Below are 25,802 nucleotides of genomic sequence, written 5' to 3'. Positions count from 1 at the left end.
TCTCATAACAGTTGTTGTACTTTGGTTTGCAAGTACCATTAAACGTGTACATCCTAGAGTGCATGCTTATCATGGTTTACATAGCAGTGGTAAAACTCTGATTCTCAGGTAAGCAGTCCAGGTCTGGAAATTTCTATAGGTTCGATTATATTAATTGATAGATATTCGATACATATTCTATCTTTTATCTAGTGTTTACCTTGCTACAGGAAATACTTTCTATCCCTATAGTTAAGATCATTCCATAGCTCCCAGCTATGCTGTGAATGCATCCCTAGGTAGTTCTTCTCTTTTTTGGAATAAGCCTTGGCCAGTACCTCCCCCTCAGTTAGCATCGAATATTCATTCCATTGGGAATGCTAATGAGGCTGGAGACTGAGGTTCTGCTCCCATTTGGCCACATTGTTCAGCCCTGTGTTTGGCACACGCCAGCTGCTCAGTCCAGACTGACAGAAGCCACAGAACATCCGTCAGCCACAGGGGCCCAGGATGCAGATGCAGCTGACTGCCTAGGGGGCTGCATTCAGCTCAGTCATGTTTTCTTAGGCATTCACGCTCTGTAAACATTTTGAATTCATGGTCAACATCCGTAATTTATGAAAATTTCCATTTAATTCCGGATTTTTGGCTTCTTTTCCATATTAAAGTGTGTGATAATGGGCTCAGTTTCCTACAGGAGACTAGGAAGTTGGAGCTAAGCCTGCCGGGGATGGGGCATACTTTCTGGTTTACCACCTGAACCACTTCAAGTTCTTGGCCCCAGAGAGCATCTGAGCTTGGACCCTCTGGAATAATGCCATTTAAGTTAGCTCAGTTACTGAATCATTAAAGGATCTTGTTCATAAGGTGTTATCATTTGGAGTGCAAGAATTTACAAATCGTGATACAGTTTTCTCAGGAATCTGGAGCAATGTGTTTTTTTATAACATACTTTTAAAAGGCATTTAGCATGATTTGGAGTTCCTACAAGAACTTAAATGTCTTTTGGGGGTACTTGACCAAATGGACACTGTTTTAGGAGCCACATAAAACATTTCCAGGGGTGGGTGAGTCACATTTTTATGCAATAGCATAGTGGATTTTGTTGACATCCCTGGACCGTGAACATAAGCATTGCTAGAAACTTGTTAGAAATTAAATTCTTGGGCCCTGGTCAGAAACTCTAGGGGTGCAGCTCAGGAATATGTATTTTAATAAGCTCTCTATGTTACCCTGAGCCAGTCTGCTAAAGGGCAAAATATAATAATAAAATATAATTTAGATTGATATTTTTTTCTGACACGTTTTAATGCTATTGATTAATTCAACCAATTCTGTTGACCTGAGAGTGATTTAAATTTTGAACCATGAAACTTACTGTGGCCTTATAATTGAGATTTACACAAACCATCAGACTCAGTGAGAGATTTCTGAATTTCTTCCATCTACCATATTTGCCAACTCTCTGTGATCTGACATAGGAGATACTGGCCAAGTGTGATAAGCCAGACCCTCTTTGGCTTCTGGCTTCTGGCTTCTGTTCTCTTAGTAAAAGAGAGACACAGAGAATATTCATTATACTTCAGCCTTGCCCATGATCTCTAGTTTGGGAGTCATTCTGCCTGTTCAAATTGGACCCCTCTGGCACTGTCGCTGTGCTTTAGGAAATGACAGAGTGTAGCAGTAAATGTTAGCTGTTGTTATAGAGGGCTGGCTGTGTCCACTTAAGGGTTGCAAGGATATATGCTGCAGTTGCTAGATAGAAATCTAAAATAAATGTGGATAAGGGCTGCAGGTTATCATTTGTCATTGGTCACGGGCCAGAGCAGGCAACAAGGCCAGAGGTCTTAGTATTCCTTCTGAGACATCCTCCCCTTTATGTTTAAGGCTGTATTCATTTGTTTTTCCAGTGTCTAACCTTACTTTGCTATTGTACACAGTGTTTTTTGTAATCTCTGAGCTTCTGATTTAAAGCAAAAAGAACTTGCAATAGAGCAGATAGCTCACCGAACGCCAGAGGTGATGGTCTGACCTTGTAAGGGCTCTCCTTGAAGGGCCTAGTCAGCACACTCAGAGGAGTTGGGCCAGAGTAAGGAAGAAGCCGTCCAGGCTGGAGGCATGAAGTTCTCTTGGTATTGCAGCAGTATCTGAGAAAGTATCTACTGGGCTCATTCATAAAACGGAATCCTCTTGTCTGCAGACAGTGCCTTTCTTCTTCTCCATGTTAAGTCCCTCCATGAAAGATCTTACAGATGAACCAAAGTTTTCTCTAAAGGCACTTGAGTCATCAGTGTCTCCAATGAATAGTATCATTTCTTCTGGAGTGCTTTCATATGCAGTAGGTTTTTTATTTTTTTTTTTTTTACATTTTTAAATTTTTAAGTAAGCTCTACACTCAAATGTGGGGCTTGAACTAACAACCCCGAGATCAAGAGTAGCACACTCTACTGACTGAGCCAGTCAGGCACCCCAGTAGGTTGCTTTTAAAATTTATTTTTATTTTAGGAGTGCCTGGGTGACTCAGTTGGTTGAGCATCTGACTTCGGCTCAGGTCTTGATCTCGCGGTTTGTGGGTTCGAGCCCCATGTCAGGCTCTGTGCTGACCCCTAGCTCAGACCGCTAGCAGCCTGGAGCCTGCTTCAGATTCTGTGTCTCTTTCTCTCTCTGTCCCTCCCATGTTCACGCTCTGTCTCTCTCTGTCTCTCAAAAATAAATACATGTGAAAAATTTTTTAAAAATTTATTTTATTTTTTAACAGAAGGACATGTTTAGTACTTGAAAGTAGAAAACATTAGTTTATGTATATTAACCTAATCACACAAAGCATTAGTTAAGCAACTGGCAAAATGTTTTGTTATCCCTGAAAAAAAATTTGTTTTGAGTAAACGCTATGCCCAATGTGAGGCTTAAACTTCTGACCCCCAAATCAAGAGTTGCATGCTCTACTGACTGAGCCAGCCAGGCACCCCATCCTTGAAGTTTTTTCATTCCAGTACCATGTTATCTGCTTTGTTGAATAGCATTGCTGGTGTCAGACTGGGGCATAGTGACCTATAAGAGTCACCTGGCCGTGGCAAGGCAGAAAATTAGGACAAGGCCAGTATGACATAAAATTTTTCTCTGTTATCATTTACTTTGAATTAGTTTTGATTCCTTGAGTGAGAACACAGCCTCTGTGATCTGACCTGGGAGATACTGGCTAAGCTTCACTAAGCAGATCATTTCTTGACTGCAATGCTTTTGAGATTTTACTGAGAAAAACAATTGAATTCCAAAAGCCTCTAAGCAAGGTAAATGCTAGGAGCTTTAAAAATTTTCTTAAAAATTAAATAGAAACTATCTATAGTTTAACTGATGTCAAAAAGTTAACTACTGTAATGTACAGCATGGTGATCATAGTTAATAATACTATGTTATATATTTGAAAGTTGCTAAGAGAGCAGATCCTAAAGGTTCTTGTCACAAGAATGGTTTTGCACTTGTGGATGGTGATGGCTGTTAAAATCTATGTTTCCATCCTCTAGGCAGCTTCTAGTAGGAGATATTTAAAAAGAATTAAAATTTGTAGGTATATTTTATGAAGAATATTCTTTATCTGATGTAATTTCTGCAAGCTTGTAAAGTTTAAAAGATTCTTCTAAAGTCATTAAATTTTTAATTTGCATTATATTTACTTTAACAAACTTACAGGTTTACAGTGAAAAGAAAGTTTCCTTCAGAATTTCATCCTGTAGCTTCAGGGTTTCTGTTGGTGCAGGGTGGTCTCTGCATTCTGAATACTTTAGAGGAAGAGAGAAAAAGCAAAACCCAAGCAAATGCAGGAAGTTTGAAAGCAGCCAAAAAAACTACTGGTGACGGAAGCACAGCATTATGAATTTGTTCCCTTTGGCAAGTGGATTTGTAAAATAAATTTAATTCCACATTATTAAATGATAGCAATTGTTTGCTGTAAATTCTAAATTCTTAGTGGAAAAACCTCAAAGCAGATAATCCAAACTTCAGGGTCCATTTTGAATATGTTCTTCCCCACGTGTTTTAGGGAACCAGGAAATGTAATGCTGAGGGGCTGGGAACAAGAGCTGAGCCCCTTAGGCTCAGCCTGACTCTGTTTAAGGCAGTCATTAGGAGTTTGGGGTTAAACACCATAAAATATGCTTAGACCTAAGGGCCTTGACTCTCATTTGGGTAAATCAAGCCTAACTTATTGATGGAGAACAGTAAGTGGCAAAAACAAAGCAAAAGACAGACCTGCAACAAGCAAATAATAAAGTAACAAAAGGAAATGTCCAGCAGACAACAGTCTTAAATTGAGAAAGCAAGAAGGCACGTGTCAGCACCATTGATAGTGACCTTGAAGTTTCAGATAACTTCAGTGTTTTGACTGAGCTGAATTGAATAAAATGTACTTTTTAAAGCTTTATTGCATAGGGATATTTTACTAAGCCTGTCTGGAAATAAGGACTTTGGCAATGAGACCCACTTTGAGGCAAACATTTTTCTTTCTTTAAATTTTTTTTCTAATGTTTTATTTATTTTTGAGAGAGAGAGAGAGAGAGAGGGAGAGAGAGAGAGAGAGAGAGAGAGAGAGACAGTGTGAGCAAGGGAGGGCCAGAGAGAGAGAGAGATACAGAATCCAAAGCAGGCTCCAGACTCTGAGCTAGCTGTCAGCACAGAGCCTGACGCGGGGCTCGAACCGACGATCCATGAGATCATGACCTGAGCCAGAGCCGGTCACTCAACCGACTGAGCTACCCAGGTGCCCCAAGGCAAACATTTTTCAAAGTTCAATTAAAAAGTGTTTTTTCAAGAGGGGAAGAGAGACAGAGTGCAAGCAGAGGAGAGGTGGAGAGAGGGAGACATAAAATCTGAAACAGGCGCCAGGTCTGAGCTGTCAGCACAGAGCCCAATGCTGGGCTCAAACTCATGAGCCATGAGATCATGACCTGAGCCAAAGTTGGACACTTCCTGACTGAGCCACCCAGGCACCCCTCAAAGTTCAAGTTAAAAGAGCAGTGCCATTTTCAGAGCATGTGATTCTGGGTTAGGAAAGAAGCACTTGCCTTAGGGTGATGAGGCATATAGCTGCGTTTTCTGTGGTTACATTAAAAGCCAGAATGTTGCAATTTCATGTAAAAGAGACCAGAGTTTGAAGAGTTTTTCCTTAAAGAAAACAGCAGGGTGAATGAAGAAAGGTAGGTTGTTGAGCTCTCTTACATTTTTAAAGGGGCTGTAAAAGCAGGCATTCTGTGGGTTGTGGTCAGTGTGTAAGGTATAGAATGCTGCTTTTACAGTCAATTTGAATTTATAGACAAATATTAAAAGGCACCCATGTATCTGTGTTTTGACAACCATTTATCAAAATACTGTAACTATTTTGAGATATGAAGAAATTGAGTAGATTTCACTTAGTTGCATCAGTGTTCTCATTGTTTTATGTTTGAGTTTGCTTAATACTTTGATTTCATTTTAGCATCTTCTATTTGCACACTTCTTGTCCTGTTTAGCATGTATACAATGTACTGAGTTGCTTATTTTGGATTTAGCTGAATACGTGAGCATTCAGCATATTGCATGGCATATAGCAGGTGCTTTAATAAACTGTTTGTTTGAATCCATGAATTTAACATATGGTTATTGCATTAAGATGTTTGCTCATGGTTTATTGTTTCCCAGTAGCCATTTATTTTTAGATAATTAAAAAGGGATTTTTATAGAACATTCTAGAAAGAAAATATTAGTATTGGTGTTCTAGTGAATTTAGGCATTTAAAAATTTTAGAACAAAATAGACTGATTGACACATTTAAAAATAAACTATAATATGAAAGGTAAAGATAACTTTTCTGGAACCGGGTATGGTATGAAGAGAAAGAGAAAGGATGAATAATTAGCCATAAAAAAGAACTTACATTTGTGGTGACATGGATAGACCTGGAGGATATTGTGCTAAGTAAAAGAAGTCAGACAGAGAAAGACAAATACATATGATTTCACTTATATGTGGAATCTAAAAAGCAAAACAAGTGAACAAACAACTGCAGCAACAATAACAAAACTAACCAGAAACAGATTTATGAATACAGAGAATGAACTGGCATTTGCCAGAGAGGAGTTCAAGCATCTCTGAAATGAGTGAGGGGGATAAAGATACAAACTTCCAGTTGTAGAACAAGTCATGGAGATGAAAACTACAGCATAGGAAATACAGTCAATACTATTGTAATAATGTTGTATGGTGACACATGGTGACTGCGCTTATCATGGTGAACAATGTGTGACCTGCAGTACTGTTGAATCACTATGCTGTACACCTGAAACGAATATAACATTGTATTTAAACTATCTTCAGTAACAAAATTAAAAAAGAAAACAGGATGACTAGACTTTGCATATAAGATTTAGAGTAAATCTTCAAAAATGGTTCCCACTAATAAAGATGGCAATAATTTAATTATTTCCCATTGTATGTCTCCCTTCTTGGAGAGAAATGTTTGTTACATTGTCAAATCTGCATCATGATTGGGCTGCCAAAAGTCTGAGGCAGTAACCCTCCGTCACTCAACTATGCTCGTATACAATTGCCGGAGAAATGAAAGTTGAAAGTTGGTAGATTTCACTGCTTGTGACACATGTTGGAAGTTGAGATGATGTATGCTTTCTGTATATTTTAACACTGTCTCTATGGTTACACTCTTTTATTCCTTCTTTTTAGTCATACAGTTTATCAAGAAAGAAAATAGTGCACTACACCTGTTTTGATCAACGGAAAAGAGCAAATGCAGCATTTTTGATAGGTGCTTATGCCGTAAGTACTTTTTCATGATTATTTTCTATAATCAGGCCAATGGAATGCTAACACAGTCACACAGCTTCCAGGCCACTTTTTTAGTGGAATTGGGAGTTGGTGGAATTATTAGCACCCTGGGAATTGGTGTGGCATGGAAAGTCGGACTGCTATCCTTGGGCTGTTTAATTTTCAGATTTTATTTGCTAGTATCTAATGACAGAGTCTGAGACCACAGTGGGGAGCTTGGATCCCACAGCTGTACTGGTGTTTCTAAAAAATGAATATCCACAAGAATATTTCCAGGGAAAAGAATATATAGTGGCAGATTTTTATTTATTTTTTATTTTTTATTATTTATTTTGTTTTTGTTTTTTTAAATAGTTTATTGTCAAGTTGGTTTCCATATAGTGGCAGATTTTTAAAGACTACTGAGGTGTTTCTTTTTTGCATAAGAAGAAATCCTAGATTGCATGGGAAAGGATTATTATTATTATCAATCTGTTTGATACATGCTTGTAGTAGGCAAACCAAATATAATTCCTGCATGTATTACACTTCCCTAATAACTAGACAAGACTTTCCCAGAGTCATTTTGATTGCAAATTTTGTTCTCTGTAAGCACTAAAATATAAATGTGATTTCCATGTGAATGTGCTACAGTGTTTTGATGTGAGTGTTTCTAGAATTTTCAATATGTACTGGGTTTGGGCAAAAATTTGGAAGGCAGAAGCCCACCAGGGCTTACAAAACTCATTTTTGTAACCTGTAATAACTTTTTAGGGACAGGTGTGATACCCATTTAGGAATATGCTGGTTGAAAGGCAGGGGAGAGAGGTGTCATTTCCCATTATCCGTGGGGAGGGCCTGGGCTTCTCACACTGCCTGTGACCTTTCAGGGACTTCCTTCTGAAGAAGGAAGCACCAGCTCCTATACATCACACTCTGCCACATCAAACTGAAGGCTCTAGGGGAAAAAGCCCAGACAGAGGTGGTGTTAGAAAGACTGTCAAGCTGTTGCAGGGTCTGGGCTGAGAACAGCGGCTGGGCTGACAGCCCGAGTGCAGCCTGGGACCGTGTTTCCAGGGCTGAGGAGCCCAGCTCTCGCCAACTTTCTTCCCCATGGTGTGCCGTGGGCCATCCCTTGTGGTACTTCTCTTTCTCACTCTGTAGGCAGCAGGGCATAATATAAAGAATCATGACTAAGAATCAGAAAAGCGTTTTTTCATCCTGAAGTGTCTCTGGCATGATGGGTAAGCCACTTTATCTCTCTTCGCCTTATTTAGTTTCCTTATCTGTAAAACGATAGGGCTGGATATAATGACCTCTAACTTTCCTTCTAATTCTGAGGATACAAAGATTATTTGTAGCACCAGCCAGGCTATTGCTTTTGTTTTAAAGGCACACATGACAAGCTGGCTGTTGGCATGAAGGCTCAGGGAAGTGCTGGTAAGCTGAAGGAAGCAGGCGTGCTTATATTTCACTTTAGGTTGATAATTATTACTCACTTGAGACTGATAATTGACACTGTGTTTAGAATATGGGGAGCCTGTAATAACTGCTGGATTCAAGACATGTACACAGGGGTGTCTTTCCGGAGGCGTTTGGTGATGGCTGTGCAAGCACGTTCTCCGCGAGTCCTCTGTCATAGGATCGCCGTCAGGAAGAGGTCATCTGCCGCTCCCTCCTTTCCTTCCCGTCTTCCCCGCCCTCTCCTCTTCCTCTCTCCTTTCCTTCTTCATCCCCATCCTTCCTGTTCCTGGTGTCATCTTTAATTTTATCATGGCACCTCTTGGGTTTTGAGGGGAAGTTCAGTCGTAATAGATGCACCGAGCTGGGGATAAGATGCATCAGATCAGAAGGTTCCACCACTTTAATGCAACCAAACGCAGGAAAGGCAGTCTCAGCGGGATCGAAGAAGTGCTGAGGGCAGCCTGGGTGCCTTACAGCTAGAGAGAGAAGTGGCGTAAAGTAGTTATTTGTGTTCTGTTCATTTCCTCATTGATTTTGAAAAGGCATCCCCCAGAAAGCTTTTTGACACAACACTTAATAAAAATGAAAACCAAGAATTGTATTCTTTCCTTAAAGAGAATTTTGTGCCTTACTTCGTATTGTGCACATGCATTTAATTGTTGACACAAGTCTTATAAGAGAGTCCGTAATGTGCATTATACATACATATTGGTGAAGTTATACATATATTAAATATTGCTGTTGGAGAAGTCATAGTCTTTTGGGGGAATCTTCCTGTTATTAAGGTCAGATATCCAGCTGCATGTTTGTATCTCCACGTTATAGATCTCCATGATCTTTCATATTTATGTTGGCAAAACAGACCTTTTTATGCCTTTTTTCTATGAACCTATTTATTCCCACAGTCAGTGCCTTTTTAGTAAATGAACTGCTATCAGTGACTTGCTGAATCCAAGAATAGTAAATTTTCATTCCTCCTGCTTCCTCTTCCCACGTTGTACTCATCAGTACGCTTGGTCAGCTCTGCCTCTGAAACATATTGAGTCAGAATACTTCTTTCTATCTCTGCTGTTATGCTCCAGTGCCAGCCACTGTCTCTGCTTACCTGGGTGACCACCAGAGCGTCGCACATCGTTTCCTTCTTACACTCTTGCCTTTGTTTGATCACAGCTGTCACACAATTGTCAGAGTAATCTTTTAAAAATATAAATTAGATCATTCATGGCCCTGTTTCAGATTTGTCCAATGCTTACTCACTGTTCTTGGCATTAAATTAAACCTCCTTACCAATGCCGTTAAGATCCTCCCTCATCTGGCCTTGTCTCCCTCTGTGTTCTCCTGGCTCAGGATGCCCCCGTCACACTGGCCTTCTATGAAACTCTCAAGCTTATTCCCACTTGAAGGCCATGATACTTCTGTTTTCTCTGCAGTGTTTTTACATAAGACCTTTGCATTCCCGATTCCTTATAATAATCACTTATTTAGAAAGACTTCCTCTCAAGTTTTACTCTGTTCTCCCCCCTTCCAGTCGCCCTCTAGTTCCTTGTTGTTTTATTTTCTTTACAGTGCTCTGCTATTTGAAATTATCTGACTCGTTTATGTATTTACTTGTTTATTATCTCTTACCTAGACTAGAGGGTAGGGACCTTGTCTGCTCTGTTCATTGCTGTGTCTGGGAGGTGATAAAACACATAACAAGGGGTTAGGCCCAGGGAGTCATCAGTTGAATTGGAGCTGGCCACAGTGGAGCCTTCCTGTTATGCTGAGTCACGGGGAGGTCCCGGTCAGGGGGTGTCCCAGGGAAGGGATGAGGTGGCCTGTGCGGAAGGGCATGGCATGCTGTGGGCAGAAGCTGTTAACCCACTGGTATGGAACTATTCAGTATTTGAACGCTGCATCAGCTTAGAACTGTGCCTGGCACATAGTAGGTGCTCTGTAAATATCTACTCAATGAATGAATAATAAGATGACAAAATATGAAAGAAGGAAGGAAGGTAACTTCTTTTAGGTAACTTCAGAGGGAAACTGCAAATGATCAAATTGGACATAAAGGGTGAAGTAGTATCTTATTACCAGAATGCTGTGGTCTTGACTGAGCCAACTGTGTATGGCCTTTAAAGATGCGATTCAAAACAGAGATGGGAGCCCAAGGGCAGTACCTGCTGCACAAAAATCACATCATCACCTCGTCTTTTGTTGTTGCTGTTGTTGTTTTAATTTTTTCTAATGTTTATTTGAGAGAGAGACAGACAGAGTGCCAGCCAGTGAGGGGCAGAGAGAGAGAGAGAGAGAGAGAGAGAGAGAGAGAGAGAGAGAGAAACACAGAATCCAAAGCAGGCTGGACGTGAGGCTCGAATCCACGAACTGTGAGATCATGACCTTAGCTGAAGTCAGATGCCTAACCGACTGAGCCACCCAGGCACCTCTGTTGTTGTTTTTGATAAACTTTCCCCCCAGTTTTTAAAATTGTGGTAAAATACGTACAGTATAAAATGTATTGTCTTAGCCATTTCTTTCTTTTTAGTTACTTTTTTTGTTGATGTATAATTGACATACTAGTATATTATTTTCAGGTATACAGTGTAATGAGTTGATATTTGTAGATGTTGAAAAATGATCACCATGATAAGGCCAGGTAACATTCATCACCCTACATAGTTTGCAAAACATTTCTTTTCTTGTGAGGAGTCTTCACAGTGCAGTGGTATTAGGTACAATTTGTGTTGTTCTGTGTGAGATTGTGACTTTAAGTATGTCACACAAGCTTTTGTAGTTCTTTCTTATCTCTAAGTAGGGGAGAACTTTGTACATTTTATCTCCTGGAACTGTCATGAGCATTAAGAAAGAGATAAAATATGGAACATCATGTTCAGTGGGAACTCTACAAACCCTGTCTGTGAGTGATTCTAAAGCCAGGGTTGCTACAACGAGGTGGCCCCTGGACATCATAGTGACACTGAACAGATAGATGACCGGCACTGTTTCAGGGAAGTCCCTACTCATGAAGCGTCTCTCTGTTCCTAAGCTGTGATGTTATACTTCTCGAGATCGAGGGCACAGATTTTACGAAGAGATCAACTTTGTCAGGAAGGTGTTTCCTTTCCAGGACAATACTCAGTGCAGTTTTGGAGTTGGGGCTTAGGATGCTTGGATCATAGTAGCATCCACAGGACTCTCAGATGAGTTTGAAAAAGATGGCCTTAAAAAGTTGTAAGCATACATTAATTAGGTTTTTGCTACATGCTTACAGATCATATCCTCACTTGGTACAATTTGGTCTCAGTTCATACAACCATGAAGAGAGGTCACGGAGAATTTGGATGAGGCCCATGATGACTGGAGGGTGGGAAAATCAATATTTGTGAGAAGTTAGAATGAATGTGATGGTTTAGCTTAGAAAATTAAGTTCAGAGTTAAAAAATTAAGAGTTCTTTTTTATTCCCCTAGATATGTGGAGGATGCTTAAGCAGAGGCAGTAACCACAATGTATTTTCCTTAACCCACGTGTTAAGTCCTCACATTGCTAAATAAGGGGTCTAATTATGGATTAACTGGGACAGGGCCGAGCCAGATGTCATGTCTGAATTAGAGATGACAAGGCTAAGGTTTGTGGACTTTGTAATCATGTCTGTGTCTGCTATTTATAATGTAGACTACACTTAGCACCTTAGTAGTTTTATTCTACATCGAAGTCTAGTATTAATTGCAAAGAAGCCATCCTCCCCCTGGTTGGATGTGGTTGGGGGCAGTGACCTTAGCAGAGCCACAGGCTTGGCCTTGAATGCACTTGTTAGTTTTATGTCTGGAACAAGTTATTTAACTCTTCCAGATTCCTGTTTGGTTTGCCCCCCATCTTTAAAATAGAGATAATAACACCCCACCTAACATAGTTGTGGTGAGGACTGAGGAGGTCACGCTCACGCAGGTGTCCTGGGGCAGTGCCTGGCATCTGAAGCATTCAGGACTGGCGGGCAGCTCTGGGCGGGAAAGTTGTGCGGCCTCCCGGAAAATGTCCTGAGCTAGTGTCTTCCCTCCTTGAGGAGCTGAAGCCTGTTCCTCCTTTCCACACCCCATTTTACATTTACATCCTTCTTTAGCTCAGAAACACTCAGATGGTTGTTAGTCTGTGGGTTGCTTGGGATAAATTACCGGAAGGTGTAGGGTGAGGTGTTTTTTGTTTGTTTGTTTCGTATTATAGGATGTTATTTGCATTTTAAAGGAAAAAATTGTCTGAACCAAGTAAATTTCTCATTTTTGAGATGTGTATTCAGGCATTCTTTAGTTCAGTAAATATTTAGCTCAGATGAGCTTTCCCCAGCACTGTGGTGGGCCCTGGGGAATATCAAAAAATGAAAAATAGAAAAAAGAATGAATACCTGGCTTAAAATGGGGAACAGATGAGTAATAAATCATCGAGAAAAGTGTGCAGTAAGCTCCAAATTGGATAAATATAAATCAACAAGTGTTTTCCCCACCCTTATCATACATGAGGCCTTGTTCTGAGAGTTGAGGATGCTAAGGTATTGAATAACATAACTCTGTCTTCTGGAGAGAGTGTTTAGGGGCCAGAGTCAGACCTGGGGAAAGGGCGGCATCAAGGCTGACCAGCCCCAGGCCGAGGTGGTGAAGGAATATTGACGGGTGTGAAGAGTAGCATGTTTTCTTGAGGGGAGGAGGGGGTGGGAAATGATTAAAGATATTTTAAATATCTAGTTTGAAAAGGAGATAATTCAATGAATTTAATTGAAAATAATTTTTTTAAATTTACAAAGTGGCATAACCATATCCTAGAAGAAAAGTAGGAGAATTCTCCTGCACTGATATCATTCTAAACATGGCTGTTCATTTAAGTATAATTGCGGTGTAGTTTTGTGAACCTTTTTACGCTTGGCCCACATGCTTGCCTTTTTGCTACTTGGATGATCAAATAATATTCCATTTGGAGGGCAAACATTATTTGTTTAATATTTTAGATTCCTTTCAAAATTTTTTATAATGTGACAAACACTTTTGGCATTATAAATATTTCTTTTTGTGGATTTTCGTCTTTAGATTGCCAAAAGTGGGATTAATAGATTTTAAAAGTGCAAGCAATTTTTAGGTTCTTGCAGCATATTACCATATGTAAGCCGGTCTGCACTAAATTTGGTATTATATGAAGTCCCCTCCGGTGCCATATATCTTTGCATGTTGAGTATAAATATTAAAGATCTAGAAATTTAATTGGTGAAAATGATACCTCATTGTCTTACTAATCATTTTTTGATTATTAATGAGATTTATTATTCCTGTAGTTTTATTTGTAGGTTTATTAACCTTTGAGTAGTTAGTGTTTTAAAGTAGTTGGGTGTTTCCTGTATTTGGACCATTACAAGTTGAAAAGTATCAGCCTCTTCTTTCCTTTAAGAAAAGAAGTCATTTCTCTGAGTCTAAGTTGTATCAATAGATGTAGATCCCTAGAAATCACACTTATCAGTCCAAGTTTCTATATGAAATTATGAAGTTCATATACCTTAAATTCTGTTACTTTACAAAATTCATATGCCTTAAATTCTATTATTTTATAATGGATCTATTGATTATTTAATACCTAGTGATCTACTGAATATACAGAAAATTATATTCAGAGCATTATTTAAAATTTTTTTTTAATGTTTATTTACTTTTAAGAAAGAGAGAGAGACAGACAGAGGTGTGAGTCAGGGAAAGGCAGAGACAGGGGGAGACACAGAATCCAAAGCAGGTTCCAGGCTTCCAACTGTCAGCACAGAGCCCGATGAGGGGCTCAAACCCACGGACCATGAGATCCTGACCTGAGCCGAAGTCAGACCTTAACCGACTGAGCCACCCATGTGCCCCCAGAGTAGTATTATTTAAAAATGGTTTATGTGTATGTGCTTAGACCATTGAAAAATGGTAAAACAGACCAACTAACTCTGAATTTATGAGTTTGGGACAGGCGTGTTAAGTTTCCTTAATCTCTAACTCAAAATTCATTTGTAAATTGCAGTTTCAGACCTACTCTAACTTGTCATCAAAAAACTATAGTTTAAACAAATGTTATCTAAAAAGACAGGTGAAATCATCAAGAAAAATGCTGGTTCAAAATAATAAAGGCGTTTTCCTTAAATATTTATTAAAACAGCAATATGTCAGCGACCAGTGTTCTGTCAACCTCTGTGGCTTCTCGGTAAATCTAACAGATCGCGTTTGCTTCTGCTTATGGAAATTGTGGAGAGGAATGGAGGCGTGGCACATGGCTGGGGCAGGGCAATTTCCTGTTTTGCAGTTCCTTCCTTTTATAGCTTGATAGACAAGAATGCTTTTGTGATATTACCTGTAAATGCACCGGTCAGGCTTTGATTCTCGTTGGCTTATATTTTTGGTGCTTTTAAAACAGGTGAGGTTCCCTAAGATCATACAGCATTTTCAATTTTAAACTCTTTGAATGTGAAACTTCTGTTAGTCTTCTACATATAGATAGAGCAATATTATCTTTTATTCAACCTTTCTTGCGTGTGACATTTAGCTGTGAGCTAGGAAAATCAGCTGTTTGCTTTTCATTTGTGAAAGGTTTGTTTCTCAGGTTTAAAGTATTTTTTTTTCTATTCTCTTTGTGGCAACCTGATAACAAGCTTCCTCTGTGCCGTGAATAAGCTCACAGATTTATATACACATACATATGTACACACATGAGACACACACACACAAACACACTGTACTTAGTACTATATATTTAAGTACAGATACACTGTATGCTTACCACAGTTTACTCATGATTTTTTGAATCTTAGTAGCCTTGAAAAGACATATACTTTCTCTGTGAAAAAGCTGATGTCCATTTATTTCATTTATACACTGAATTAATGGGATGTACTTTTTAACTGCTTGGGATTGTGTTTATTACTTGTTTATTATCTCTCCCTTCAAGGAGAGACTCTCCTTTCGTTCCCCACAGCAGCCCAGCATCTGGAACGGTGTCAGACACATCCTTCGTGCTCAGTAAATATTTGTGGTATGAATGACTGAATGTTTAATCGATAAATAAATATTAATTACATTGAGAAAAACATTGATAAGTAAAAGATAATCTTCCACAGTTACTGAAAGATTAATATGGAGTAATTGAAAAGATGCAGTACTTGGTAACAGCAAGAATCATAGTGTTTTGAGGCATTAATTAATTTTTTAAAGTTACTGAGTAGAACAAGGTGTTTTATATAACTCTATACAACTGTAGAACTGAAATGGGGTTTGTTAATGTGTACAGCCATTTGAAATCAGTATCATGGACGGTAGTTTTAATTTTGGCCTTAGCAGTTTTTGGTTTTCTCAATGGGCAAAATCCTTATTTATACATTAAGTAGTTGCTAATGAATGTCAGTAATTTTTTTAACAGCTGTCCTTACAACTTTAGGATAATATTCAGTAAGAAGTAACCCAAAAGCCTGAAAGAAGAGTACTAGAAAAATTTTTAATCAGAGTTGAATCTTTAAAAATTTTAACTGAATGTATTTTTTAATGGGAAAAGATTTTTAAAGGAGGTATCTAAGCCTTGAAGATAATGTCCATTATTAGAGGATGCCTTGAAATGTATTTGTAATGCTTGATATGATGGCAGGTGATTGGCCCATCTGGGTTAGTTTACAATGAACACGTCCTATACATGTTTGCCTGGGCCTCACTTAGCAAGTCTGTGAGTTTGAGCCATCACTGTTCAATTTTGTACAAATATCCAGACAGAACAGACTCACATTTAGATGTATCCCCAGTGAAACACTCTAGGCTCCCTCATCAGTGAGATTTGTATTAGAATGCATATAGAAACCGGAGCTAATACTTCCTAGGTTAATGCAAAATGAGGTTATTTGGTTGCTAAACAACTACCATGGTGATTTCTACCATGGTAAAAATCAATATTGAATCCATTTGATTACATTTATTGTTTTGTCTTAGTTTAAAAATAAACCTATTTTAATTTAGAATCATAGACTCACTTTTGCAGAATCCTTAAGGTGCCCCCCACAGGAAATTCACTAGGAAAAACTCTGCTCCAGTCTTGCTTTCTCATGTTTTAGTTGGAGAATCTGAGCCCAGAGAGATCGAGTACCTCGTCCAAGGTCAAATCCAGTTAGCAAGAGACTGGAACCCCAATTCCCACGTTCCTAAGTTGGAGCTTTCACAGCATGTATCTGAGGAGTGCTAGTCTTGGAATAATACTACATCTAAACCATAATATTCTGCATAAAATTCAACGTCGTGTGTAGTGTGGAAGGAGAGAACTTTCTAGTTACAAGACAGGGTTTCACTCAGTCATGCAGTTTCCTATCCAGGTAGCCTCTGAGCTTTAATTCTGGCTCATGGGGCTAGTACCCCAGATACCTTGTGTATGGGTGATGTCCATGGATGTCTCAGAGTAGGTCTAAGTGTCAGGAGTGAGAGGAGTGACAGGAGGTCGTGTAGGCTGTATCTTGGGCCAGGGTTTGCAAGCTCTTTGGACTAAAAAACCACAGTAAGAACCGTATTTCACACTGCAGCTTGGTACACACACTCTCACACATAGTACACACACCGTTCACGTGTATAACAAACAAAATGTTCATGAAGCAATTCTTACCTTATAATAGTGAGGTATACTGACATTTTTTTATTCTGTCCTATTTTACTAAAAAAGATCTTTACCCATTCAGTTGATTTTGCTACCCAAATACCTGCAGTTTGCAAAACAGCCACTGCAGAATCTGCTTACTATGCTTAGATCTGAAATGTGTTTGCATGTTTTCTTAGCGCATCCATTTTGGCACTGAACACACAGGTGACCGGCCTTTCTGGGTTGCCCTATGGTTAACCTCAGCAGCTTAAGGAAAATGGAAAGTGTTCTTAATTCCTCAAAGGGCTCCTATACCTAAATATCAAGATGTCCATCTGGCTTCCACATCATATTGATTTAGTTGATACTTGATGGTTAGGAAAAGCTGTTTGTTTTAAGACCTCAAATAATACAATTGATCTTTCCTTATATCACTTTGATTTGAATCACTAATGTTTCCCTTAAACGCCTTATCCCCTTCTTCCTGGCCACCAAAATGTGCCTTTATTCATTTGTGACAGCCTGGAATGAGAAAAACCTGTCCTCAGGTCAGCGCTGGGAGCATTGAGGGGGCAGCGCTGAGCCTGTCTTTGGGTCTGTTATGTGAGTGCCTGACCGGGTGTAGTGTGTTTGTTTCTCTCCCTCCCTCCCTCCCTCCCTTCCTTCCTTCCTTCCTTCCCTCCTTCTCTCCCTTCTTTCTTTTTTCTTTTCTTTTCTCTCTTCTTTATTTCTTCCTTCCTTCCTTCCTCTCTCTCTCTTTCTTTCTTCCTTTCTTTATTTCATCTATTTATTTGGAGAGACAGAGAAAGAGAGAGAGAGGCAAAGAATCTCAAGCAGAATCCACTCTGTCAGCGCTGAGCCCGATGTGGGCTCGATCTCATGAACCGTGAGTGAGAACATGACCTGAGCCAAAATCAAGGGTCAGACACTTAACAGACTGAGCCACCCAGGTGCCCCATCCAGGGTAGTTTCTATGTTCATGCTGCTGGAACAGGATGTCCTATGCCCTTCCCAACACTTCATCTTAAACCTTACGTTTCTAAGAGGTTTTGAATACTTAATTTTAATCTATATAAGTTTCATTTCAAGAAACCTTTTCTGTTCCATATGGTGAGTCAAACAGTAGTCTTTTTCCCATTATGGACAGTGAACTGATACACGAAAAGCCCTCTCCATGTATATTTTCTGAAATTTTAACTAAAGGAGGAGCTAACTGGAGCTCCCATTGAGGTTGCTGTGTGTTGAGTTATTTATTCCAAACACTTTTAGTGCCCAAAATGTGGTGACTGTGCACATAAACTTAACCATGCCCTTGTTAGCTACTAGGTTCCTGCGTTAGTGCCACCCTGCCCCGTGTCTTTCTTAGTTCTCTTGATTGCTCCTCGGCCTCACCCCTGCATCCCCTGTGCCCACTCCCTATCACTTCCTGAGACAAATGCTCTTAGGGCCCTTGAGTTCTCATTATGGAGAACCAAGCTTTTATGATGAGGATCGAAAGTCAGGGATGTGGTTAGCAAATTCATGGTTCACCAAAGTGAATAGAGGAACTAGGAAAGCGTAACCTCCGCCTGAAAGAACTATTTGGAGTTGCTGCAGGACCTCAGAGAATTATTTGATAGGGGAGTAACATTCATGGTTTATCATTTCACGTTAATGAGTAGGCAGACAAGCCTTTCCACGTGAAGATATGTAGTGTAGGATGAATCAGACTTTACACTTCTTTCACGAGAATGTATGTGAGTCATTTAGTGGGGCTTGCTTTGGGAAATTTCTAAGTAATAAAAGAAAACCAGAATTCCTTTCTCAGAGAAATCTTTCCTGGTGTTTTCTCCACAACTTGTTTGCCCACTCCTTCCCCACACCCATTTGTTTGTTTTGTCATTTCTTATTACCTGACCCACACCATGGCTTAATTATGGCCTTGCTTTTCCTTTCTTTCGTTCGTTCGTTCTTTCTTTCTTTCTTTCTTTCTTTCTTTCTGTCTTTCTTTCTTACCTTGTTTTACAATTGATTATGTGCAAGGGAAGCTACTAGAATAGGCTTTTTGCAATCACTTGCTTAGCCATTTCTCTCCTACCAGAGTCAGCTTTTTGAGTGAAGGGATGCCTCTTCTACATGGTTCTATCCCCACTGCCTCACGGAGTGCCTGCCTGTTGTTTTAAGGAATAAAAGAATGAAGGAGGTATGAGACAGACCTGGAGGGAATTTGCAGTTCCAGTGGTGACTGATCTCGTGTTAATAACGTGTAAGAAATGATGCAGGTGGGCTCCATCGCGGGGTCTACATCATACCACTCCAACCCCAGGTCCCGACTGGACTTCTCCACCAGGGTCTCGGCTGCACGGCTTTCAGTTTGAAATCAGCTGCTTGTGAAAAACAATGGGAATGGATCCATCCCGGACAAAGGATTGAGGGGTGTACTGTAATTCACTAATAGCATTGCAGAGCATTGTCTGTCTTAGACTTGGGGACACTTTAAATTCCCTAGTTGAGGGGGTGCCTGGGTGGCTTAGTCGGTTGAGCTTCCGACTCTTGATTTCAGCTCAGGTCCTGATCCCAGGGTTGTGGGATCTTCTCTATGTCTGACTCTGTGCCAAGCGTGGAACTTGCTTGAGATTCTCTGTCTCTCTCCCTCTGCTCCGCTCAGACCTGCTCTCCCTCTTTCTAAAATTAAAAATTAAAAAGAAAAGTTAAAAAAAAATCCCACTAGTTGAATGTGATAAATTATTTATGTTTTGTCTGAAATGTCTGAAATTTTGAGAAACTTCTCAGTGTCTGTAAGTGAGCAGTAGTTTTGGCAGCAAGCTGCATCTTTTACCTGGAGCCATATTAAGTTTTATTCTTTTCTGGAAACACATCTGTGAGATAATGAAAAAAGTGACAAAATGGGGTTAACATTAAAATTTTTTAAAATGTTTTATTTATTTTTGAGAGAGAGAGAGAGAGAGAGAGAGAGAGAGAGAGAGAGAGAATGTGAACAGAGGAGGGGCAGAGAAAGAGGAAAACACAGAATGTGAAGCAGGCTCCAGGCTCTGAGCTGTCAGCACAGAGCCCAGCATGGGGCTTGAGCTCCTGAACTAAGAGATCATGACCTGAGCTGAAGTTGGTGGCTTAACCGACGGGCCACCCAAGCACCCCAACATTTTAAAACAGTTTCTAAAACTGAGTGCCTGGGTGGTTCAGTTGGTTGAGCATCCAACTCCAGATTTTGACTCAGGCTGTGATCTTGGGGTTCATGAGTTCAAGCTCTGCATTGGGCTCTGTGCTGACAGTGTGGAGCCTGCACGGGATTCTGTCTCCTTCTCTTTCTGCCTCTCCCCCATGTGCTCTCCATATCTTTCTCAAAATAAATAAAATAAAAATAAACGTAAAAAAACCCCAGTTTCTAAAATCATCTTGTTTCCTCGTTTCTGAGTCAGATGTATGAATTAAACACAACCACAGCCGGTTTTAGGATGTCCTGTATTGGGCTATGCCATTGTTAGCACAGAGTTAAAAAAATATTATATATTAAATTTTATACGTGCAAACTCACTGATGACAGTATTTTACTTCTGAATTCATGGAAGAGGAAGTCAGATTTAAATTGTTGATTAAGATTCTTCTATTACAATACAAAAATTTGGGATTTACCCAGAATATGGGCCACTGGACTTTTTCTGTAAGCTCCATTTTACTTTTTTTTTTTTTTTTTAAAGGACCTAGATCTCAAATTAAATACAAAGATTATGAGGGCACCTGGGTGGCTCAATCCCTTAAGGGCCCTATTTCGGCTCAGGTCATGATCTCGTGGTTCATGGGTTCAAGCCCCGAGTTGGGATCTGTGCTGACAGCTCGGGGCCTGGAGCTTGCTTCAGACTCTGTGTCTCCCTCTCTGCCTCTGCTCCTCCCCTGCTTGCAGTCTGTCCCTCTCTCTCAAAAATAAATAAACATAAAAAAATAAATAAATGCAAAGACTATAAGATGAAATTTTGGCTTTTACCACATCTACGGTAGCAATTCAGAGAATAACTTCTCCTCTGAAGAATTGCTCCATTGGAGCTGTATGTAGTACAGTGATCCCGCCGTAAGTTACAGAAGCAGATCTTAGAGAGAGGTCTCTTTGCCCTGCTGGTGCACCGCTACCCTTGGCTGCTCCTCCTCATTGCGCTAGGAAACCCAGAGAAATGAAAGAGCTTGGCCTGAGAGGCAGAGTAGGGAAGGGCCCGAACCCTCCACTCTTGGCGTTCCAGTCATTCTCCTCTTTCTTAGCAACCCCCTTATTTAGGCACCCATAGTCCTACATAGTCCTGCTTAGCACCACAGTGTGAAATAACCAGTTACCTGTCTTCTCACACTTTGCTCTCAGCTTTCGTTTATGCCTGTCCCCCTTCCACCACTCCTCATGACCTTTGTATAGCTCTCCTTCCTCATCTTTGTTCTTCCCCTGCTACTTCCACCTCTGTTTCCTCCCTCTGTTACTGGTCACGTCTCTCCTGCTGCTTTGTTTCCTTCTTTTCCTCCCTCTTCTTCCTTCATTGGCTCTTATTGAGAATAGCAGTATCATAATAACTTGAGTTTTTGGTTACATGTCACAGGAACTGGCTCTGACATGCTCAAGCTCGAAACTTGGTAATGAATGTCCTGGTAGCTTGGTTGAAAGGGGGAAGTAGAGGGCTCCTGCAGCCTTGTTGTTTAATAAAAACTCTTCATTTTTAAACATTTATTTTTAAAGTTTATTTATTTTGAAAGAGAGAGAGAGTGTATGTGCATAGGGGAGGGGCACAGAGAGAGAGTGAGAGAGAGAATCCTAAGTGGGCTCTGTGCTGTCAGTGTGGAACTGGACATGGGTCTGGGTCTCACAATCTGTGAGATCATAGCATGAGCCGTAATCAAGAGTTGGAGACTTACCGACTGAACTACCCAGGTGCCCCAAACAATGTATTCATTAAAAAAATTTTGTTTAAAAAATTTTTAAATTTATTTTTGAGAGAGAGAGTACAAGCAATGAAGGAGCAGAGATGGGGAGACAGAGGATCTGAAGTGGGCTCGGTGCTGACAACAATTATCCTGATGCGGGGCTGGAATTCCCAAACTGTGAGATCATGACCTGAGCTGAAGTTGGAAACTTAAATGACTGAGCCACCCAGATATCTGTAAAAGACTTAGAACTCATCTTTTAGAACTCTACATAAAGCTCTCTGTGGTACTCTTATCTCTGTGTTTCAAATTCTTTTATGCTACTAAGCCATAATGGGCTGATTATTAAATGTGTGCTTTCCCTATTGTCTTCATTTTTATATCCCTAAAGTGTAACTTAGTCCCTACTAGTAGACACATGAATGAAGCGGTAGATTTAACACATGGGTTGTCAAAGACATTGGCAACCTTTTTGTTATGCCCTTGGAATTTCACTGAGAATGGAGCCTTCCTTATCAACTATCACTTAAAAGCTAATGAAATAATATGTGTTTGTAGTTCTGTTGTATAATTCAGTTTTTTAGCCTTCTGACTTCTGTAGTATTTATTATAACAGTGGTTTTCAACCATAATTTTGCTGCAGAAATACCCATGGGCCAGACCTCTCATATTTGGTGAGTCAGAATCTCAGGGGGGTGGAAATCAGGATATCTATATCTTAAAACAGCTTATAAGACTTTTCTGAGGCATAGTCAAAGTTGGGAATCCCCTGGCTTAGAAGATAAGAAGTAACATACAAGAGGGGGTGCTCCTTGGTGGATCAGTTCGTTGAACGTCTGACTCTTGATTTTGGCTCAGGTCATGAACTCACGGTTTATGAGTTCGAGCCCTACTTTGGGCTCTGGTGCTGGCAGTGCAGATTTTGCTTGGGATTCTCTCTCTCTCCCTCTCTCTCTGCCCCCCTCCTTCTCTCTCAAAATAAATAAACTTAAGAAAAAAGTAACATACAAGGGATACTCATGAGGTTAGGAACATATTTGACTTGTTCTTAGTGTTATACATGGTGCCTGGTACCAATAATTCTTTACTAAATGAAGAAATGAATCACCTGTGTGTAAAACACACTGCTCATCTCCTTTTCCTTTCTTCTTCTCCTTCCTTTTTCTTACTATAAGTAAATCTGTACTGCAAGTGTTGCTGTTGATCAAAAGACGGGGTTAGAAATCACTGACCAGGGTAAAAGGGGGGTTCCTTTCTGGAAGTAGTGAGGTTTACCTACTGTAGTGAGCTGGAAAGGGAGGGAAATTTCCAGTAGCCACAGGGAAGGTGGATAGCCTTCCTGTATGTTATATATATTGGGTATGTATAGAATAGATCTGTTATTTGGATTTAAGTTACTTTTATTTAAGTTGGAATTGCCTTCACTTGTTTCAGTTGTACTATTTGTGAAATTAATAAACTTTTAGGGAATATGGTTACTTCTTTAAAAAAATCTATGCACATTGAAGAATGATTAATTCTATTATATTCTTTAAGGACAGTTCTGTCATGTGGCATATATTTGAGTTGTCTGGGCTGTGCACAGCAAAATAGCCCTGGAATCCTTTCTGCAAACACCTGACTGACTGATGGGCAAAGCTCTTGTTTTTCCTGCTTTCTCTAAGCAACAAGTCTTTGTACTCCTGGAAGAGAACAACCAGCCCCTTGTCTGTGTTCATTGTTGGTTTTCCATTCTTGAGTCAATGCAAAGAACAGTAGCTGACAAGTTACTATGAGATCTAGAGCCGATATTTTGTTCACATGCTGTGTGGATTCTGTCTTAGAAGATTGGATAACATCTCACCTACAAACGTCTTCAGTTTGGAAAAGAATAAGATGACTATATTGAAAAGGCTTTTTTTTTTTTTCCAGTCCCTCAGGTGGTTGCTCTAATTACTTACATGAATACATTTGATTGTCTGGTTTACCTCCTTCCCTCTGCCTAAGCTCTGTAAGTTGCCCTAAGTTCAGAGGAAACAAACCATATTTGGTCATATTATTCTTCCACTGTGTGTGTGTTCCATTCCTGGCGAGTTTGGCACATCTTCCCTCTGTGTTTGTCCAGAAAGTTCCTGATCTCTCCTGCTTACTTTTCTTCCCAATTATTTCCCTCTGGTTATATCAAGAAAATTTCAGATTTGCCACACCTCCCATTGCTTCAGATTTGGAGTCAGTCCTAATCATAATGCCAAATATTGGGGAAAGTCATGCATTTTGAAGTGAAATTCAATATATTAAGGTACCTATCCAAACACTTGAAATAATTTAAGGTTCGCTTTAAAGTCATTCTGTACATGTTTGTTGGTTTCCTCCTGTTTTATTTTTTTAATCTAGGCTTTCTTCAAGTGTTAACATTGAAGGTAGATAATTTAGAAAACAAACATGCCCCTTTAACTATTTGGTTTTAGGTTTTAGTTTTTCAAATAATTTTTTCCACCCAGTTTATTTTAGCTATATGATTTTAATGATAATGTGGCATATATAATCATTTTTGGACTAGCCATAGAGACTGACAACCAGAAGATTTTATCTTTAGGAAACTATTTCCAAAGATCTAAATAGTAGCCTTTACAAATAAACTTTTAGCATATACCGTAAAACCTTGGATTGCAAGTAACTTGTTCTGCTAGTGTTCCATAAGACGAGCAAACATTTCTAATAAATTTTAACTTGATATATGAGTGGTGTCTTGCAATATAAGTATTATGTGATGCTGAATGTCACATGATCACAGCTGAACCAATGGTTCTTGAAATTCACTTTGATATACAAGTGCTGGGGTACCTGTGTGGCTCAGTTGGTTAAACGTCCGACATCAGCTCAGGCCATGATCTTGTGGTCCAAGAGTTTGAGTCCCACATTGGACTCTGTGCTGATGGCTCATAGCCTGGAGCCAGCTTTGGATTCTGTGTCTCCCTCTCTCTGTGCTCCTCCTCAACTCATGTTCTGTCTCTCTCTCAAAAATAAATAAAAACATTAAAAAAATGTTTTTGAGATACAAGTGCTTTGGAATACAAGCATGTTTCTGGAATGAATTATGCTCGTAAACCAAGGTTTTACTATAATTCATTTGCAAGTTAAAGACTTTCTATTATTGGTTATAGGTGTTAGGAGAATTCAAATACTGATGCTTGGTCTGTTGTGGGTCTATCATCTGTATCTTCATCATAAATGAAGTTATGGTTCTTTGGCTTCTTTTTTTTTAAACTTCAGTGTTTATTTTGTTTTTGAAACAGAGAGAGAGAGAGCAAGAGCAGGGGAGAGGCAGAGAGAGAAGGAGGCACAGAATCCAAAGCAGGCTCCAGGCTCTGAGCTGTCAGCACAGAGCCCAACGTGGGGCTTGATTTCACAAACTGTGAAATCATGACCTGAGCTGAAGTTGGATGCTCAAGCAACTGATCTACACAGGCACCCCTGGTTCTTTGTCTTCTAAGCTTGATCAGATTCAGTCCTTGGTTTAAAGAACACACTCCACTTTTTGTATTTTGTTTGTTTTGCTTTTCTTTCTTAATTTGAGAGGTTTTATGAAATAAAATTCATACTATATCCAGAAGTAAGCAGTAAAACTCAGCAGGAGAAATTTTTAGCCTGAAACCATTCCATTTGAGAGTATGTATTATTCAAGTAATGTTCTGAAGTGAGTCTGTTTTTGTATTTCATACAGAGACTGCCTTATGATGATGAATGAATGATATGCAGGGTTACGTTGACCTGTGTGTTGTAACATAACGCCTTGTACTCAGCTGGTATGAGACTAGGGAGTCAGGTTTTCTTAGGACCGAATATTTTTTTTCCTTTCCCCCCTTTAAAGGGCCCCTTTAGCCTTCTGTGTACTGAGAACATTGACTTAGTGTTTCCTTGGTTTGCTTTAATAAAGGGCTGGGCCAGGTCTGTGAGATACAACCAGCTCGGCAATGTCTGTGTTGGAACTCGAGCTCGCTTCAGGCAGGAAAAGTCTGCAGTGTTACTGAGACACAGCTAGTGAGGGACGTGTACTCGTCCTGGCTGTCGCTGTCAGTTCTGGAAGAACATCTTTTCA

At 39.8% G+C, this 25,802-nt stretch overlaps 1 protein-coding gene across 3 annotated transcripts in view; it reads left to right on the top strand.

The window, feature by feature from the left end:
• Positions 1 to 25,802, top strand: part of CDC14A (cell division cycle 14A) — a 150,890-nt gene that overhangs the window by 6,235 nt on the left and 118,853 nt on the right. For all 3 annotated transcript variants that reach the window (XM_029950052.1, XM_029950051.1, XM_029950050.1), the window contains exon 2: positions 6,691 to 6,783. In XM_029950052.1, coding sequence (XP_029805912.1) covers positions 6,691 to 6,783 — 93 coding nt within the window. The remainder of the gene's footprint in view (positions 1 to 6,690; positions 6,784 to 25,802) is intronic.

The sequence above is a fragment of the Suricata suricatta genome, chromosome 8 (genome assembly GCF_006229205.1).
Source record: "Suricata suricatta isolate VVHF042 chromosome 8, meerkat_22Aug2017_6uvM2_HiC, whole genome shotgun sequence".
Classification (NCBI taxonomy): domain Eukaryota; kingdom Metazoa; phylum Chordata; class Mammalia; order Carnivora; family Herpestidae; genus Suricata; species Suricata suricatta.
Note: the sequence above shows the minus strand (reverse complement) of the source record. Positions and strands in the feature narration are given on the sequence as shown.